The sequence below is a fragment of the Arvicola amphibius genome, chromosome X (genome assembly GCF_903992535.2).
Source record: "Arvicola amphibius chromosome X, mArvAmp1.2, whole genome shotgun sequence".
In the NCBI taxonomy this organism is placed as follows: domain Eukaryota; kingdom Metazoa; phylum Chordata; class Mammalia; order Rodentia; family Cricetidae; genus Arvicola; species Arvicola amphibius.
Genome location: NC_052065.1, coordinates 106,988,987 through 107,003,743, shown reverse-complemented (window position 1 = coordinate 107,003,743; position 14,757 = coordinate 106,988,987). Strand labels below are relative to the sequence as shown.

Genomic DNA, 14,757 nt, shown 5'->3' with positions numbered 1-14,757 from the left:
TATTCTTTTTCAACTCTTAAAATTTTTATTTGTGTAGACATAGTCATCAAAACATTGAGAAATGGATAGTATTAGGCATGTTTTCATCTCACAGCTTGCTCCAAGTACAGAAATAATATTTGACAATGTAGCCCATGAAAAAATTAAGGGCTGAAAGTTTATTAACTTTTCTAAGTTATGCTAAATAAGTAACAATATACACAATGATATAGTCATTTGAGAAAACTATTGTTTATTTAGAAAAATGGTTACACTGGTAGAATTCAGCAGATAAAAAATTCTCTTAAAAACTTCACTGTGAAACTTTTCCAGATGTAAGTTTAGCAATACAAAGCTCCGGTAGCTGTAAAATTAAAACACAATTAATTTTTAATTCCCTTCTCCCCCCGATATTTCCTAATTACAAGAAAAAATGGCAAGGAACAAGTGAGCGCTGGTATATTTTTCTTTGTAGAACAAGTTTAAATGTTGTACACATACTATATAAAACGATTCTTAGGCGTTGTGTAAGACAGTGCTCCACTTTATTTTTAGTGACTAATATTTAAAAAGGCCAAATAAATTAAAACTGAGTTCTAAAATGAGGTAAATTCAAAATCATTCAATAACTGTTTATTTTCAGTTTCAAACATTAAAAAGGAAGCATTTCAAATGGGGAGGAGGGACCGAAACCCAGGCAATATTTAATCAAAAGTGAAATTCTGTACACACTTATTTGCTTATTGGGAAGCATATGCAGCACATTGTGCTAAAATATGGAATAATTAACACTTTCAGCCAGTACTGAAAATAAACATGTAGAAACTAAGCAACAAGTTAAAGTACAATAACATACAACACAACAATTTTAGGTTTTCTGCGTGGAGCAATAAAGCAGATAACTGAAAATGGGCCCACTTCATTCACAATTCTCAGAAATCTACTCAGGAAAATAAAATTCTGGTCACAGCTGTATGAGTTCATTTCATTCTTTCGACCTGAAAGAAACAAATTAAGTTACACTGATAGACAAGGAGAGGCTGAGGAAGAAAGTGACAAGGAAGGCCACAGCAGGGAAAGAAGAGGACAGAAAGGGAGAGCTAAAGAGTGATAAAGGCGAAAGAAGGAAAAAACATTCAGGAAGAAACCTCAGAATTCTGTCAATACCAAAGGCCGGGATGAAGTTCCCAAAAAAATGGTGAAATAGTTCTGTGTCTTTGTCCATTCTTAGAAATCATTAAGACACTATGTATTTTAAGAAACACTGTACATTTTCTGTGTGTGAGAGTAGAAGATTTGTGGGATAGAAAGAAAAAGATTAAAGAGTAACAGGCGCAAGGAATAAGGTTTGAAAAATAAACACAACATGGAGCAAAGGAAAGGAACCTATTTTACATGATATGCCAAAAGAAATAGAAAAATGACATCGATTTTTTTCACAAGGACACAATTTTAATAGTGAATTATATTAAGATGCAATGTCTGCTAAATTATAAAAATTGCTTTAAAAATATATTGACTCAATTATACTCATTTCCTTTCCTTTATGTAGACATTTTTCAAATACTGCATAATGAAATAAATTCAAAACATCATCATTACAGCATGTGGCAAATAATTTCATATCTGCCTAACATTGTTCTCAAACTTTAAATTAATGCTTAATGCATTAAACTTTATTAATGAAAATACTACATTCACACAGTTTCTAAAATCATAGCTAGAAGGGGCCTTAGAAAATAATCACACTTGCATGAAACGCTGACAAATAATTTATACATCATTTCTACACAGCATTCTGTGCATACCATGTATAATCTTGACATCATCAATTATAATTTCGGATACAATGATGTTGAACTTACAATTTTTAATACTTAAAAAAATAACTGTTCTTGTCCATCAATTGATAAATGGGTAAACAAAACACGATACACATTCACTCTATGGAACATTTAGCCATAAAAAGGAATGGATTATTGACACATGCTACACCATGGATAAATCTTGATAACATGATACGTAGATGAAAGAACCCTGGCCCCCAAAGGACATGATATTGCACGATTCCATTTATATGAAATGTCCCAAACCAGGCAAATTCATAGACAGAAAATGTGTCAGTAGCTTCCAGTGGCTAGAGTAAAAGGAGAGTTAAAAGTGACTGCTGACCTGCATGGGGCTTCTTTTGCAGGTCAGAGAAATGTTCTGAGATTAGACTATGGTGATGACTGTACCACACAATAAATATACTAAAGACCACTGAATCGTCCACCTTCAAATAGTGACTGCATCTCCATTTTTTAGATTGAAAATGAATAATGTCCCAATAAAGAACATCATGATATTCACATGATGGTCCTTGATCATGATGATGTCTATGTAATGTTCAAAAAAAAAAAAAAAAGAACGTCATGGTATCCACATGAAATGGGGTCTCACTCATGATGATGTCACAGGAGAATTCCTTAAGGACAAGGAAACTTTTGATGATATATTTAATGGTACATTAAAGGATAAAAATGTTGTTGCTGTTAAAGCATATAAAGATCTTTCCCAGGAATTGGAACTAAATTTTTTACAAGAAGCCAAAGCCCTCCAAACAACATAATCATCCCAATGTTTTCACACTTAGAGAGTTCACACACAAAGGCAACCTATCTACATCATTAAGGAATTGGTTCCAGGAGGCAATTTCCTCTCCTTTCTGAGAAAGAAGGGTGAACTAAAAGTCAGTTAGTGAATTTTTCATTAGATGCTGCTTCTGGATGGCATATCTCAAGTAAAAATTGTATGCACAGGGACCTTGCTCCAAGAAATTGCCTGCAGGTGAAAATAATGTTCTGAAAATCAGTGACTTTGGAATGTCTCATCAAAAGGATGGTGGTGTGTATGCATCTTCTGACTTAAAGCAGATTCCCATAAAATGGACAGCACCAGAAGCTCTTAATTATGGGAGATATTATTCTGAGAGTGACTCATGGAGCTTTGGCATCCTCCTCGGGGAGACGTTCAGCTTAGGGGTCTGTCCACACCCTGGAATGACAAATCAGCAAGTACAAGGAAGATAGTGGATGTAAACACAACATTTGAACAGTGTCCACAGAGGCTTATTCAACATCGACAAAGTTTGGGGGTGACAACTTGAAATCCACTTCTAAGCTAAATGAACTTCAGGAAGAGCTAGCTGCTATCAAGCATACCTACAACCCTAGCATCTGAGAACATGGTATATGGAATTCCAGACTAGCCTAAGCTACGAAATTGAGTCCCTGTCTCAAAAAACCCAAAACAACAAGAAGACATCATGATGGAATGGCACCAAACTCGGACTTCAGGAATCTGTCCTCCATGCATTTACAATTTTATTCTGAACACTTAGATGATATCAATCTTCTGCAATGTTCTACTAAGTGGCTATAAATATATGCCACGTTAACGATTATAAATAAGCAAGATTAGCTCATAAACCTAAAGGGTCACCGATACCTATCTTTTTCACAGTTATTTTGTTGGTATTTCTCAAAATCATTTTCTTGACTGTTCTAGGCTGGTTGACAAAAATCATCACCCACGCCTGTTATGTACACCATATCATAGATACACTGTAACGTTAATTGATGACTGGCTATGACCCATCACTTTTTCTGGCCATGTCGTTCATTATCAACATTGGTCAGGATATTTATATTACCAATATAATTTCTTAATTACATGGGGTATTTACATCTAAATCTAGAGTTATCTATTCAAGTCTTTATAGATCCATCAATCTATTTATCTGGCAGAAGATTTTGAAGAAAGTGGATATTCTGGTCATGGCTAAATTAAAGTCCATATTTAACTCTCTTGGGTTCCCAAAGCTTTGATGCTCAAATATGACAGGCTGAAACTCTGAGTTAATAATATTATTGACAATATGGGTTTAACAGTACAAACTGGAGAGTAATATAAACCATGTTCTTTAGTAAATCATATACAAACATTAATTAATTCAACGTAGATCTAGTATTAGAAGACCATAAGTATTGTATATTGTAACGAGAATCAGAGAATAATAATTCATGTTCAACCCGTTATCCTCCATCATACACATGTACTCTTTTGGAGCTATAAATTGTACTTACTACCATATAGAACACAATCAAATCAAAAGTGGCCTTCCAGTCTGCTGAGAGCAGAATATATGATTATATGTGTGTGTGTGTATGTGTATGTATATATATGTATGTATGTATATGTATATATACATCATTTTATATTGGTAATTATCTCAATGTACTCAATTCTTTTTACCTGATTCAGATAATGAAAAATTTAAGAGAAATTATAAAATACAAGCCTGCCCAAATAATAGTTAACTCATGGTTAAGTGTCTACCTCAAAGAAGGTACCACCACAATGTGTTGCCTGGATTTACTATCATTTGAAGTTATCGTGATTTTCCCCTTCAGTGCTTATCCCTCTCCTTGTCCAAAGCTGAATCACATATAAGGAGAAAGTTGACATTTAGAATATCAAAGGAACACTCACAAAGAAAAAGTTATGAGGGAAAAGACATGGGGATAGGCATTCTAATCTAGTATTACACCTACAAGTGCCCTTAGGAACCTTCACAGCAAACACAGATCCTGGAATGTTCTGTGTAGATAAAATGTAACACCAACTTGAACTTGAGAATCTTTCAAACTGAAACCTAATTGTACACAGGGTTGCGTGTCAGAATTTTAAAAAAAAGTACAGAGAGAATAGTCACACAGATGAACAAATGTGGCAGGAACCCTTTATCTCAATGTCAAGATATTTAAAACATGAAAGAAAATATCACCTTAAAGAGTATATGTCTACTGAAGAGAAAAAGCAAGGAAGTACAAAATTCTTTCTGGCTTCAATAACTTAGTACCTTTGAGTATTGGTTCACGAAACCCACAACGAGTATTTTCAAAAGTATAAATTTAACAAGGAGAAAATATCTATTGGATAGATATCTACTGGAGTATCTATCACTCCAATCTCCTTAACAAAAGTTTTGTGCATATTAAAAAATTGCTATATATAAACTCAAACAAAAATAAAAGCCAAATTTGTTCTCAAGAAATATCCTCAAAGATATAAAACAGTCATTAGTATGTTTCACTTCTATCAAACAGTGTACATAATTAAACTTGTTTGATAGATAGCAGGACAAAGTCTTTTTTCTTCCAATAGTGTTCTTCACCAATGTTTTCGCTGATTAAATCATTCCACATTGTGGTTACTACTACTATACACAGATTTCCAGGTACAGCTAACAGACTGCATAAATATCAGACGAAAATAATTGGTTATTTTATTAGAAAAATGGGTAAAGTCACAATCTAGGCATGTGGATTATGTTGTATACTTATACATATGTGGGAAGCAGTAATGACTAGATCCTAAGGGATAAAGTCCATCAAATACTCTATTTCCTCATAAGGATTACTACCACATTTAGACTATGCCTTAGAATGACAATGTGTTCCTAAAGTTAGAAACTTGTGAGATCTTAAGAGACTAGTTTTCCAAGTCAGACTATAAGGAGGGGAGGCTAGAACAGAAATTAAAACTAATTGTCCACAGGGGCTAAGGATATTATGGAAACAACCTGAACCATGTAGGCATTGCCTTTCCCTCTCCCGAAACACCTTCCCCACAAAAGCCTTGTTCTAGTGGGAAAGCATGTAGGTCAAAGCTTGATGGCTGCTATGCAGAAATCAGGACACAATATCAAATGTTTCAATTCATCAAAAGAAACTGAGACTCTGATTGGAGAATTTTTCTGAATTGTTAAAGGCTATTAAAATCTAGTGTTTTAGCAGAATGGCACAGCACTAACAAGGTTGAACTGGGAGATTGCTATTGAAATTATTAGCAACTTGGGCAACACAATGAGCCCCAGACTAGCTTGGAATACAGAGTAAGAGCCTATGTCAAACCAAGCAACAATGTCTTCTTAAACCTCATGAGAGACTAAGACCTCACTTAACAAGGAAAATTTTGTTCAAGGACTGGAAACTTGCAGAATCAGACTTGGAGGATGAAAGAATCAGTTACATATGAGACTAAAAGTAAGAAAAAATGGTTTTACTGGAATGGAAGGTTAAAAATACTTAAAGTATGAATAGAATAAAATGAGTTGTGGGCCACATGGTGTGGGAAGTCCTTTTGTATGTGTGTTGATTTTATTGGTTAATGAATAAAGAAGCTGCTTTGGCCTGTGATAGGGCAGAATAGAGCTAGGTGGGGAAAACTAAACTGAATGCTGGGAGAAAGGAAGAGTGAGGAGAAACCATGGAGCCACCACCTGAGGCTTGCCAGTAAATCAGTCACATAGCGATACACAGATTAATAGAATTGTGATGTGGGAGTCCCCTCTATGTGCTATAATTACCATTAATGAATAAAGAAAACGGACTGCCTTGGCCTGTTGATACAGCAGAGCTTAGGTAGGCAGGGAAGACGGAACTGAATGCTGGGAGGAAGAAGGGTAAAGTCGGGAAGAAGCCATGGAGCCGCAGGAGACAGACGCTGGAAATTTTACCCTGTAAGCCACTGCCATGTGGTGATACACAGATTAATAGAAATGGGTTAAATTAAGATGTAAGAATTATCCAATAAGAAACTAGGGCTAATGGGCCCTATTTAATTAATAGTTTCTGTGTGATTATTTCAGGAGTCTACGCAGCCAGGAAATGAACAAGCAGCTTCCCCCAACAGCCACATATACCAAGTAGCAATTCAGAAGTCATAGGATAGTTGTTAGATAATGATTTAATGAGGAGTTTTTGGTTTGTTTGTTTGTTTGTTTCCTGCACTTTGGGGTTGGGGACTGAACCTAAGACCTTGCATTGCTAGAAAAACAGTCTACCACTGGGCTACATCCTGAGTGTCAGGCAAGGACTTTTAAAGATTAAAGTAAAACAAAATGTTAAGACAAAAGCAACTAGTGATATTCAAGGCAATAAATCAAGGAGAGGTAGAATCTGAAAAAGATTTTGCAGGTAAAAAACAAAACAGAAGAATTTTGAAGCTAAAAGTAGGGGCCAGGACAAAAAACTTTGAAATTAACATAATCTAAATCATATTCATATATATATATATATATATATATATATATATGTGTGTGTGTGTGTGTATACACACACACACACACACACACATTCTCTTGATTCTAATGTGATCATTGTAATGTCTGTACTTGGAATGACAGGTAAAACAAAGCAGGGTAATTTCTTGACCATCTCCCCTGAAATGACTATTCTAAATAGCAACAAGAAAATCTTAAATCAGTGATAGGATAAAATAATGACATTGATGTGTCAGCAGCTCTCCTTTCTGTATAGGAAACAAGTTAACAGGGGAACAAGAAAAAGCAGATTTAGATTCACCTTGCAGATAGACAACAGAACCATAGAAAATGAGATTCCTGATCCAAAAGAAAAAGAGAATAGCTTGCCCAATCACAGAACAAAGCCAAACACAGAGGCAGCCAGAAAATAACCAGAAGAAGAAAATCAATCACAGCCTCCCAAGAGTAAGAGTCTGCCCCAGAAGAAAGCATGTGTGACAAAATTGTCAAGAAACAAAATATCTGTAAATGGTTATCAGGTTCAAGAAGATTTACTACAAGATGTCAAACATTTAGTCCTGTCCAGTCCTACAGACCCCACCTTTTGGTCCAAGGGATATTTCAGGGCCAGTATAAGAATAACTCATAGAAATCTGTATCAAAAGTTTCATGTCTAAAAAGACAAATTGAGATTCTGAGAGAAAATAGATATATATAGAGTCACAGAGAAAGTTGTCAGTGACTATGGTTGATCCATTCCTAATAAAAACTTCATAGAATCTTCATAGAGTGCAGCATGTTAAATAAGAATTTCAAATTAAAAGAAAGGGACTGAGCCGAGCGGTGGTGGCGCACGCCTTTAATCCCAGCACTCGGGAGGCAGAGGCAGGCGGATCTCTGTGAGTTGGAAACCAGCCTGGTCTACAAGAGCTAGCTCCAGGACAGGCTCTAAAGCTGCAGAGAAACCCTGTCTCAAAAAAAAAAAAAAAAAAAACAAAAAAAAACAAAAACAAAAAAAGAAAGGGACTGGAGAGACAGCTCAGTGGTTACGAGCACTGGATGCTCTTCCAGATGACCCAGGTTCAATTTCCAGCACCCACAAGGCAGCTCACAACTGTCTGTATCCAGGGGATCTGAGACACTCATCTGGACATACATGCAGGCAAAACCACAAATGAACATGATATAAAAATAATTAAGAAAGGTTAATATTAGAATAAAAACAAAATATGGTATGTATATAATATATACTATATATAAACTATTATATAGCATATAATATATATTCCAGTTCCCCCGGGGAGACAGTAGGAAGGATGCCTAGAAGACTGAGTAATACTATTTTTTTTTACAATCTTCCTAATCAAAAAGTAAGAAAAGACTCTTAGCCAGGTGGGGTGGTATATATTTTTAATCCCAACACTCAGGAGGCAGAGGCAGGTAAATTTCTGTGATTTCAAGGCCAGTCTGGTCTACATATTAAGTTCAAGTTTAGCCAAGGTCTTGAGGAATAAGAGAAAAAAACTACTAAATGCTAAATTTTTATACTAATACTTATACTGCTCTACTATTTGGATAATAAGCAGGGAGAAACAGGACAGAAAAAAAAACATACCTTTCCTCAGGTCATTTATCAGATAACCTCAAATTCCTGCACTGCGACTAAAATAAATGACAAAACCCACATCCTAAACCAAACCGTTATAGTGAATTGCCCTCCAGACATTTCTCACACTTAAACGACCCTAAGTAAGGTTTGTTATATATCTTGTTCCATAAACGATTAAAAGCAGCTCAGATTAGAGATAAGTTATAAATAGTGGATATATGTGTAATATTTAATAAGAAGTGACCATTACAATGGAAGTAAAAAAATGATCTATAAAAAGCAAAGTCAACTTCAGCTATATCTGTCTGGAATCATTAATGGAGGAGACAAATCATCCTGTATCAATAATCTTCAAACATCAAGAGTAACCATTCAGATGCTGACTTTAAGTCCTCAACAAAAATTAAGCTATATTAGGATATGAACAGTCTGTCCATGATGGTAAGCATATAACTTTTATGTATCACACAAAGCAAATGCATCACTTTGAAAACAAATTTGCCTATTTAAAATATAGCTAAAAGTCCAGAACTTAGTATCTAACTTTGCAAAACATGGACAGTGGAAGAAAGACACAAAAACTTAAAGGCCCAAAGAAGAGAAAACACTAAAGTCCTGCCTTTTAAGTGTCAACTCCATTTTCTAATGTGTCTCTGACCTGCTTCAATCTTTCCGAGTTTTGATTTCTTCACCTATAAGGTATAAATATCACCATCACTTATTGGGCTACTGGTGCTTTAAAAACATAATTATCCAGAAAGGGTGGGACTATGTGGCGAAGAGAAAGACAGATGCTCTCAACTATATCTTGATTTGTTTTAAGTGTGACTAATCAGCAAGCTTAAAGTAAAAACAAGCTTAAAGTTTAAAAATAACTACAAATTTTATATCTATACACAAAGACTTTTTCATTATATTCAGGTAAAAAAAAATCAAGTAGCTGTATCCTGCAAAAAGAATCTAATTCCTTTACCATTTTCAGGCCTCGTTTAGGTGTTGTCTCTAAATGAAAAGGAAGGGAGAGTATACTCACCTTGGTTGAAAGTGTTCATTATCTGTGCTTGTCAGAGGACTTATGAGTAGATGACAAATTAAGAGAAAACAACGTTGGGACAGGGAAGAATAGTGTCCTGCTTTTGGTTTAACCCCTTAGGCTTCTAAGTCTAATTGGCTCTCATTGGTCTACTATCAAATTCTAGGAGATCAACTTAAGTGTCTCCACATCATTCTGCTGATGTGGTCACCATGCTCCACAGCCCAAGGGATTCACTCTTCCTTTTTTTTTCTCATAGTAACAATACAAAGGGATAACAACAACAAAAATACACAGAGCCTATAAAACTTGTGCCATAAAACATCTCAGTTCACTACAAAATTATTTTTAAAGTCAAGAAGATCAAATCTCTTATTTTCAGATCATACATTGAAGGTTAAATACAAATTTCACTTTAAAACTGCTAAGCTACTGTATATTTAGACCACATACAAAAAAGTTTAATTCGAAATATGAACAGTATCAAACTTCTATTACAGTGAGTGAAATATAAAAATGAAAAGGATATTGTTTCTTTTCTTCCTTTCCTCCTGAACTATCCCGTTTCTCTTTCTTTTCTATCTTTTCTTTATCATGTCTGGATTCCTATAAGGAATGATGAAATTAGTTGGGGAAGGAAAAAATAAAATATGTTTCTTAAAAACAGCTTGAAATTCCCTTTGTCCACCAGTCGTATTTTTCTTCAAAAATTTGCTTAATATTGACATGAAAACCACATGTAACAAAAGAAAAAGTAGGAATACTGAACTCCAGAAAAAAGCAGTCATACACTACAGGAAAGAACAGAAAACGGCACTTGCAAAAGATGTACTGCAGTCAAGTATCCAAAATATCAAAAGAACTCTTAAAAGTGAATGCCATAAGATAATTCATTTTGAAACAGTGAAAGAACGTGAAGAGATTTCTCCAAAGATATACTGATACACAGAAAGATAGATAGCTGATATCATTAGTCACTGAGCAAACGCAAATCAAAACCACAATGAATTAATACTCACATCCACTAGAATGCCTATGATTAAACTAAAAATAAGATGTAGCCAGTGTTGACAAGGATATGTAGAAATTACACCCTGATATATTGCTAGTGGGACTGCAAACTATATATAGCCACTGAGGAAAAGGTTGGCTGCAATTCAAAAAAGCTAAACGTATATATATATATATACAAGAACATTGAAGATAGTCAAATGAATTATTTCATATTAACACACAAATGGTCACAGCAACATTATTCATAATAGCCAAAAATGGCAAATAATTCTAAAAATTCAACAGCTGGCTGGGTGTGGTAGCTTACACCTGTAATCTTAGCACTAGAGAGGCTGGGGCAGGAGAACTGGAAGTTTAAGGCTAGGCTGAGATATTAAGGAAGCTCCAAGCCAGCTTGGGATACAAAGGGAAATCCTGTCTCAAAAATCCACCAACAAATGTGGTATGTTCATATAATGAAACATTATTTAGTCACAAGAAGAGATTAAGTAATGGCAGATACTACAATATGGAAGAAGAACTTCAAAATCATTCTTAAAAGGTGAACACAAAAGGCTATATTATTTTATAATTCTTACACATTAAAAATAGGCAACTCCACAGAGACAGAAAGCAGATTAGTGGTTGTCAAGGACTGGGGAAGTCAAAGTGGGAAATGAATGTATCATGAGCCCATGGGTCCCCTTTGGGATAATTATAATGTTTTGGAACCAAACAAACACCAAGTGTACAATATTGCAAATTAATTCAGTGGTTTTTAACCTTCCTAATGCTGTGTGACCTTTTAATATAGCTCATGTTGTAGTGATTCCCCCAACCATAAAATTATTTTTGTTGCTACTTCATAACTAATCTTACTACTGTTATGAATCATAATGTAAACGTTTTTGGAGATAGAGGTTTGCCAAATGGGCTACGACCCAGAGGTTGAGAACTGATGACTTTCATTATTCTATGTGAACCTTATGTCAACTGAAAAACACTGAAAAGAAACAGCCTTCTTTTTGGAAGCCTACAGAATTAAATTATCCACTGTTAACTTTTCTAAAACATTTAAAAAATATAAGTACACTACACATTTTTAACATTTACAGTAATGCTATGTAAACAGTTTACAAACAACTTAGTAGTGGTTTATCAATTATTCTATGGAGCGTGATTGAGATTTGAGTATCAATCAGTATATAACAATGCACTTTATATATGCATAGGCATATCTCACAAATAAAGAGAAACTAAAAGAACTGCGTAGAAAAAAAGTAAACATAAAGAACTGAAGTGGATAGAGTAAAATGGAGAGAAAAAGAACTTCAGTAGCATACTAATTCTAACTTCACAGTAATTTAGGACTGATGAATCTCCAATTTCGCAATCAGAGTACCTGCCCACTCCTGAACCTTCTGTTCCCATTCCAAATAATTAGCAAATGATTATCTGGCAGGAATATACATACATACACACACCAAAGCACTAAATTTATAAGAGTGAGTATTTTCGTCAAAAGGCCCTAAGAACCACATGTAATTAATGGCTGCTTTGAGAGAACAAGATAATCAGTCTTCTCAAAGGACAAGGCCTCTGATATGTTATCCAATCACAAGTAGTCAGCCTAAACACATATGCATATGAACAGCATTAAAAGGACTCAGCAAGTTTTATTTATAGGTACATATATAGGTGTAAAAATAATAAAGAGGTAATGAAGTTTACAGAGTGTTTAGGAAAGACACAGGAAAACTGGAAGTCAGTAGCATGGGGTAGAAATGATATAAATACAGTATTTTTATATGACATTCTCAAAAAATAATAAAATACATGTTTCCAAAAACTATACAGTTCTTCTGTGTTCCTAATTTACCTTTTTGCCACCAGAGGAGATTTTATCCATCTTCTCAGATTTAAACGAATCACTACTGCCTTTTTCTTTGCCTGAAGATTTTGACTTATTTTTTTCTTTGTCTTTCTCATTTGGATATTGAGATTCACATGGACTCTCACTTTTGTGTTTTGAAACCCCCACTAAAATTACAAAAGAGAATAATGAAAGGCTTTTCCAATTCACTCTGATGATTGCTTCCAAGGTATCAGTAAGTCTACCTACTTGTTCCATTTTCCTCTTTCCGCCTCTTTGTTATGTCCGGTGGCACTTCACGGTCATTGTTTGAGTGATCCTAGAACCAAGAATTGTGAACTACATTGATCAAGGGTTATGGTTTTTGATTTGTGCTGTTTTGTTTTGAAGTATTTTTATACAAGAAAGATACCACTAACTAACATTGGAGGGTATTTGTAGTACCACATATTTGGTAAAATGGCATGAAAGAGATTGCTAAGCTGAAGTTACTTATTAGTGTAGAAAATGCAAACACACTTTAGGGTGAATATACCACTTAAAACTTGAAACAGACTGCTATGGAATAAAGTAGTATTTTTTAAAAGCAGAAAACACATTAATATACATGAAAAAGGCGTTCCAAGCTAATTTTTAAAAATTACAAACCCTTTTCCGCTCTTTCCTGTCCTTTTCATCTTTTTTCTCTCTTTCTCTGGATCTTTCCCTTGACTTGTCCAAATCTTTCTTGTCCATTTCTCTCTCCTTACTCTTGGACAGTGGTGGAGGAGTATGATTAATGTAGAGCTGTTAAAATTAAGGCAATATTACTAAAGATTATTAGTTTTCCAGTATTGACAGCCTTTGGTATCTTCGTTTATTAAATGAAAGATAACAGGTAATTAAATATAGTCAGAACTAGTTATTGGCCTGTTTTATCAGAGCTAAAATAAAAGAATGTGACGCATATACAAAGGCTTTATTCCTGGGCCCTAAAAAGATTACCATTTTTACCCAATTCACTATTATCTCAACTAACATTTCATAGTAAATTCACAAGCCAGCACTCTCCATGTCCCTCTAGTCTATAAGCAGTGATATGTGAAAAACAGCAACTGGACTTTTCTGCTGTAAAAGATAAAACACAAATCCCTATGCAGTCATGAATATTTGAAGGTCTAATCATCTAATAGTAGGGAGTCAATGACAGGGGGCTGCTGTGGGACATAGTCTGTACCCTGTCACTTGTATTTTAAATAAATGCTGTTGGCCAGTAGGCAGGCAGGAAGTAGAGGCGGGACAATGAGAATTTTGGGAAGAAGGAAGTTTCATTCTGAAGTCATCACCCAGACTCAGAGTAAGCAAGATGTGACTGCCTAGCCGATAAAGGTACCAAGCCACGTAGCTAACACAGACAAGAATTATGGGCTAATATAAGTTATAAGAGTTAATAAGAAGCCTGAGCTAATGGGCCAATCAGTTTATAATTAATGTAGACCTCTGTGTGTTTCTTTGGGACTGAACAACTGTGAGACCAGGTGGGACAGAACAACTGCGAGACTAGGTGGGACAGAAACTTCAGTCAACAGAGGACAAAAAAGTACAAATAAAACCTAGCCACGATTTTACTAGTTAAGTCCATTCTGGCTAGGTATAAACCAGGCAGTTGATTATCTCAAATATTGTTTATACATATAAAGACTGATACATAGTCTCTAAACTGAAAGCACTTCCGCTTTATCAAATAATCACAACAGTAAATTCTAACTTACTGGTTCTAAATAGCTCAGGAAATCAAGCATCGGGTAAGCTGAGGGTGACGAAACTACTTGAAACACTGAAAAGTGATATAAAAATTATTCTCTGTGAAAAGGTCTATTGGTGATAAAATAGCCAAATATCAAGGTTATTCTAAGTATAAATGAGAGAAAAATCCTACTTATGGGAATTGGAAATATGGAAAACTATAAAAGAAAATGTTTAGGAAGACGTCAGAAAATAAGCAAATTCCTAACTTTATGGCATATAAAATTGGGTACAAGTTGATGTTTCATTTGATATGTTCAAAGAATAATAAACAGAATTCATAATGTAGCTACATAATTCTAGATATTCCCTAAGAAGAAATAGAATAGTGACTGAAAGGTAAAATATTTTAAAGTAATAAATTCTTTAATAATTGAAAAAATGCAAGAAAAAGG

At 34.7% G+C, this 14,757-nt stretch overlaps 1 protein-coding gene across 8 annotated transcripts in view; it reads right to left on the bottom strand.

Moving 5' to 3' along the window:
• Window positions 1-209: 209 nt before the first annotated feature.
• Thoc2 (THO complex 2) overlaps window positions 210-14,757 on the bottom strand; it is a 118,575-nt gene continuing 104,027 nt past the window's right edge. For 5 of the 8 annotated variants that reach the window (XM_038316073.1, XM_038316067.1, XM_038316071.1 and 2 more), the window contains exons 34-39: window positions 13,226-13,363; window positions 12,827-12,896; window positions 12,584-12,744; window positions 10,241-10,317; window positions 9,712-9,757; window positions 210-3,015 (exon numbers count right to left, since the gene is read on the bottom strand). In XM_038316073.1, the coding sequence (XP_038172001.1) occupies window positions 9,730-9,757; window positions 10,241-10,317; window positions 12,584-12,744; window positions 12,827-12,896; window positions 13,226-13,363 (474 nt within the window). In that variant the 3' untranslated portion in view covers window positions 210-3,015; window positions 9,712-9,729. Of the gene's footprint in view, window positions 3,016-9,711; window positions 9,758-10,240; window positions 10,318-12,583; window positions 12,745-12,826; window positions 12,897-13,225; window positions 13,364-14,328; window positions 14,394-14,757 lie in introns of those variants that run through there. The other 3 variants (XR_005283826.1, XR_005283827.1, XM_038316068.1) reach the window with 2 other exon arrangements.